At 36.2% G+C, this 6,025-nt stretch overlaps 1 protein-coding gene across 2 annotated transcripts in view; it reads left to right on the plus strand.

The window, feature by feature from the left end:
* LOC142317285 (importin-11-like) overlaps positions 1 to 5,804 on the plus strand; it is a 127,198-nt gene extending 121,394 nt beyond the window's left edge. For both annotated transcript variants that reach the window (XM_075353703.1, XM_075353704.1), the window contains exon 20: positions 5,124 to 5,804. In XM_075353703.1, the coding sequence (XP_075209818.1) occupies positions 5,124 to 5,237 (114 nt within the window). In that variant the 3' untranslated portion in view covers positions 5,238 to 5,804. The remainder of the gene's footprint in view (positions 1 to 5,123) is intronic.
* Positions 5,805 to 6,025: the final 221 nt, after the last annotated feature.

A 6,025-nucleotide genomic window follows, 5' to 3' on the forward strand; every position in this document is an offset into this window, starting at 1 on the left:
AGAATCCCATTATTTTTTGGATTTTGATCACTCCTTACATACCTGATTTATATTTTTTTTTTAGGTACTTTATATTTTAAAGGTAATTAAAAAATATTTAGCATTTCATTCTGTTACTGTATGTGTACTAACCAATATAATTTGACTTCATTACTAAGAAAATTAATCATTTGCCTATTATGCTAAAAGAGAAAGCATATATAAAAACATTCCTTTGAAAATTATGGATATACTTTCTGTTGCTTTTAGTCGTTCTGTACTCAAAACTTAATTATATATTCTATATTTTAAGTGCATCAATTAATTGGATCTGAACAAATATTACAAGGACTGCTCTCCTTGAAGAAATTATTTAAGTTTTATTACCCACAGGTTGTGGATAACACATACTTCTTACGGTAATATAGGATGCTTCAAAAAGGACTTAACTTTAAAAGAATATAAAAATTTATTGAGATAACTTACAAATTTTGTTCTAATCTCATTTCATAGCAAAACACATCAAGTTTTGACTTGCAGTTCATTATTAGCAAACTTGGCTACCAGTGCTTTGCATTGGCAGTGTTGTTAAAAATAGATACATTTACTGGTGTGGAACATGCTCGCTGTATGGTTTCAGAATTTGTACTTGGCAACTGCAGTTGAACATGATTTTCATGGAGAGTACAGTAGGGAGCCTCTCCTAGTAAGCATACAATTTACTCTGCACTAGACCTTCATTGAGACAGTTTGTTCTTCTTCCAGACAGAATGGCCTGTTTTTCTTCCAGGAAGCAACTGTAAATAGTATCATTTATCTGGACCTGCTTCAAACTTTTCAAATCCTCAGTTAAACGATGATGACCAAGATGGACGCCATTACTTTCGCAAGACAAGGCATCACCTCACTGCCACCTAGAAGTCCAAGATTTTTCTGAGACTCGTTTCTCAGGTTGGTGGGTTGATTGCAAAGGTCCAATCGCATGACTACCTCTCTCCCCAGATTTGATCCCACTAGATTTTTTCTTGGAATTTCATTAAAGATTAGGTTTTTGTACCACCTTTGCCTGCTGAACTTGTTGAGCTAAGATTTCAAATTAACGCTGCATGCATCCTGATCCCCTAGGGGAATATAGCCTCCAACCACCCCCTCCATACCTAGTCCTGATAAGCTTTACCAGAGGTCATCTTTTAAACCTCGGCATATGACATCTCTGTCGTTTCAGCCCAGGATGCCACCAATGCAAATGCGACAAGCAACATTCCCATCAGTGTAACTACAAGTATTACCAAAAATAAAACACATCTCTAGTCTCAAGCAAGACTGAAAACTATAGTCGTCAAAGAAACTGAATCGCCTATCTACCTGAAAGGTAAAGTGAGTTCATAAATGCAGAAAAACACTAAAACAAAAACATAAAATTAAACTAATAACAAAAGAACCAAAACCAATATAACATTAACTAAACAAAAACAACACTAACAAGAAATTTTAACAAAACAGTGCGCAGGAACAAGACCAAGCAGAACCCTAGATTCTGTCAGCAATCCATTCCGTAGCCAAAGTGCAGAAATTCTGCAACCATTGACCATTCAGCCCGTTCTTTCCAGTTTTGACTGATGTTAAGCATTGCTTCTACAGTATTCAGTCAACAAATTACTGTGGTGCATTCCACATTGTATTTGGCGCACTCACAACACATGGAAGGCATTGTCCTGCACCCCATACTGCAGGCACAGATCCTAACTAACTGATTTACATACTTGTTAGGGGAAACCCATGAGGCGCCCTACAAGCTTCTAATGTCCAAGAAGAGATGGTGCATATATCGCCCATCAATAGTCTGTCATATATCAACCATGTTGCTTGATTTCCCGAATCTTTTCAGAAGTCAACTCGCCCAACTTCCTAGCAACATACCACTCCTGTCTCTCAAGAGCTAGAATATCAATCAATTTCACTCGCAATCACCAAAACCACCTCCTATGAAACCGTCCAGTAACTACTCATTATCGTCAGCACTAATAGTCATTGGGCCCTCAATAATGTCTCTATAACTACAGAATTTCATCCTATTTACCCAAACTGGCACAGCATACAACACAATTGCCTCACTCACATCCTTGTACAGAATGCTTAGGGTCCTAAAATTGAGACCCCAATTTGGATTGACCACTTGTTGGATCAAAAAAGTCACTACAAGCCTTTTCTGCAACTTATTGAAGGTGCCTCTTGAACTGAAATTTCTCATCAAGATACACTCTGAGGTACTTCTGAACCTGAATATGCTTTATTTGATGGCCTGACATCAGTATTCGAACTCGCCAGTTTTCCGCCAAATGGCCTTTGAGGAGCATCATTATGGTCTTCTCCAGGCTGAAAGTCATCTGATGAGCCCACAGCTCAAGCACTCTGCATGCATGAGTGGCCCTGAGCTCGACCTCCCTCCGCAAGAGGATTGGATTGTACCAGAGAATCTGAGGATCCTATCCAAGACCTCAAGATGATGATCAGCAGGGTCACAGTATTGAAAATATGAACTTGCAACATAAACATGCATGTTCGGAATATCCAAACGAATGACAACATTAATGCTCATTAGAGAACTGTCAAAGAAAAACACAGTCTATCTCTTCTCCACAGAACAGCAGACATACTACTAGAACTAAAACTGTCTGCATTGAGAGAAACCTGGAGATCACCAGAAACAATGTAGGGATGTTTCAATAAAACAACATCCAAATTCCTACAAAGAGCAACCTCACCAAGCTCTACCTGAACAACATATGCACCCTGTGCATTCAACTGACTGAAACTAACCATGTAAACCCATCAAATTACAGTACATGTTCACAGCTCTCTGATAACATGGACACTCCTTGCTGTTCACAGAGTGCATATGGTTTGTGAAAACGCTTACAATTAATGCAAATACGACCCTCAGACCCCTTAGGGCACCCCTTACGCTGATGCCCTTCATCTCCACAATGTACACAGACCACTGCCAATTGTTTTCAATTCTTGAGCATATCATCATATTGGCAGCACTTGAAGCAGTGCCGGACATCTAAGTATTCTCTAACCCTGCATCAAGAAAAGTTGATGAACAACCTGCCATGTTTCATGAAGCTATCAAGAATCTCAGGAGTAACCTCTAATACACCATGATAAACCTTTGCCTATCGCCTACCTGATTTAAATAGCAACTGACATCTGGCTTTAAAAGTAGTCTCATCCATCTGAGTATTCTGCTGCCTTAAAAAAGTCAGCAGCTAATCCTCAGATAGTCATCATTCAGTATCTTCATAATAACTCTAGGGCACCTCAGACATTTTCAGGCAACTCTCATGTCAGATGTACCTTTAGAGAGTCCGAAATAACCTTCACAGTCTCCTTGTTGTCTGCGACAATGATCAACCCTTTTTGAGTCTCTGATATTCTGAACTCTCAGGTTTGGTCTCTTGTCACATAGGACGACTTGAAAGTCATCCTTCATCTGCTTGCTAGTCTTTGCTGCAGCCCTTCCTTTAAATTTACAAACAGGACCTTGGATTGCCGATGAGATAAACTAGCCTCACACATTCCTTTAAGTACTTCACTCCATCGCTGTGGTTGCACTGTCTGTGGCACCCGAGTAGAAACATTAACAACCTCCTTAACCATAGGAGCCTTAGTCACAACTGTTCACCAAAGCAGTCAGTTTATGTTCCTTCAATTCTTTCTCAAGCACCTCACGTAAGGCATTTTTACTGGTCCTACTGGAATCCTCTAACATAAGTAATGCTGCCGCATGATATTCATCAAAAGCTCTTATAAGAGAACCGGAGCTCCCAGCACTCCCAATAGTCATCTGGAAATCATGAACCACACTGTCCCCATTCCCACAAGCCAGGGACCCCTGACAGCCCAGCCCTCAGCCCCTCATCACCAGACAATGACGAAGAATCATTGTACTGAATCTCGGATACTGTGTCACAGGAAAGTTTTACCTGCCTGGTCTTACTCCTGTCAGACATCTTGTTCATATTCAAAAAAAAACAGATAAATCAACTAAGTTTTATAAACATAAACAAACCAGAGCCAATGACAGGCTAGCAAAAAATCAACAAAGATGTCTGCCTAGCAGCAGATACCTGAAACAAAGGAACAAAACACATAAGTGATAAAAGAACATAAGAAAATAAATTATAATACAACACAAGCCCAATCCCAGTACAGATGATTAAACAAAATAATCACATACTTACCTAATGACATATAACCTAATGGTAGGATAGCCTATAGGCTACCCACCAGTAAAAATCTTTAAGTATTTTTAAAACGTCCTAGACCACCCACACCCTAAATTATTAGCACAAAACACAAATCTAACCTGTGCAAAAAAAACAATAAGGATGAATGGTGTAAATCATAAAAGACATAAACAAAACACAAACTTTGCAGATCCTACAAAAAAATGTACCTAACACATCAGTGTCGTATGTAGAATTCAATTAACGCTGCAGTTGCAGAGGTAACACCCGACTTGCTGGCTATGTCTGGAAATAAAATCAACTTCAGGTGGGATGTATATTGCATTACAAATGGAAGCCGCATTGAATCAAAGTGTATGTTGGATGACAAACTTGATGTATTTTTCTATGACACGAGACCTCAACCAAATCTGTAAGTTCTGTCAATAAATTTTTATATGCTTTTAAAGTTGTAAAGTCCTTTTTGAATCAGTCAGTATTGATGTTTTGTTTTTTTGTACTTCTCAAAGGTTTCCTAGCTCCTTCACAAGTAACAAGGTCTCATGATTTCTCTAGAAGATTCATATGTTTTAAAAAATCAATGATAGTGTTAAAAATTGAATCTTGCTGTAACGATTAAATTGTCAACCTATTTATTTAATTTTCAGTGTCTTAAATCAACTCCAAAGCTTAGTAAAGGAAAGTAAATTTTAAAGCATGCTAAATCCTTTATCAGAAACAAGTAATTGTTTCAATTCTTTATTAGTCTAATTATTTATCATTTGATTAAAGTCTGTCTCTACACATCTAATCCTGTGTTATTTTTTTTTTTTTTTATTAATTTAAATTAGTATAGACAAAAGATTCAGTTTATGTTAGTAGCCTTTTTCTTTAATTCAATTTTTTTTCTAGATGTGTGAGCTGATGTCACAAGTTGGCAGTGTACAATTTAATGAATTAATACAAACTGTGGATGTTGAAACTTTGGACAATGTAAAAGAATATGTTCATCACTTGCAGCTTTGATATTGTTTTAATGCCATTATAACTTCACCGTGCAACTTATCATTTCTGTTGAAAAATATATCGCTTTTGTAATATCATATCTAAATTGTTGTAACTAGTTGCAATTGATTTTTATACAATGAATTCTCAGTCAGAAGTGTTTAAAGGAGCTGTGGGAATCTGACACAAAGAAAGAAATTTAAGTGTATTCCTTTATACATGTACCATTGCTACGAATTTTTCTTCTTGATTTTATAATGAAGGACTTCCATTTATAAGCAAGTTCTTAAACTGATTATATTAAGTCAAATAAACTAAACTTTCAATGTACCCAAACTGTTACTGATGCAGGTTAGTTGTGTTCATGAACTATATCTACTGCCACTTCATTTGGGTGTTTACAGCTCATGCTTCCTTCAACACCCTTGTTTTTTTTTGGTTTTTTTCCATTAGCTGTAATTTCGTATCATTTTCTAAGTAATTTACATAGTTTTTAGTCTTTGTATTTATTATTTTATTTCAATAATATAAATTCATTAATAAATCCAGTTTAAAATGTTTGTTCTCAAAAAATTGTTATCAGTGTTTTTTCTGTTATTTTACAACTCTTTACAGTCCATTCAGTTTTTATTTTTACTTTTATCATAACTATTATTAGCTATTAGTTATTAGTGAAAAGCTAAAATTAAATTATCTGATTTATTAGGGATGGGAGAATCAAGTGAGAAAACTAAACAGTTCTGTTGATTTTTTTTATTTTTGTATTAAATATAAAATTGTAGGAAGTATGAACCTGTAGAATTAATGTT

This window comes from Lycorma delicatula, chromosome 1, assembly GCF_047948215.1.
Source record: "Lycorma delicatula isolate Av1 chromosome 1, ASM4794821v1, whole genome shotgun sequence".
NCBI classification, from domain to species: domain Eukaryota; kingdom Metazoa; phylum Arthropoda; class Insecta; order Hemiptera; family Fulgoridae; genus Lycorma; species Lycorma delicatula.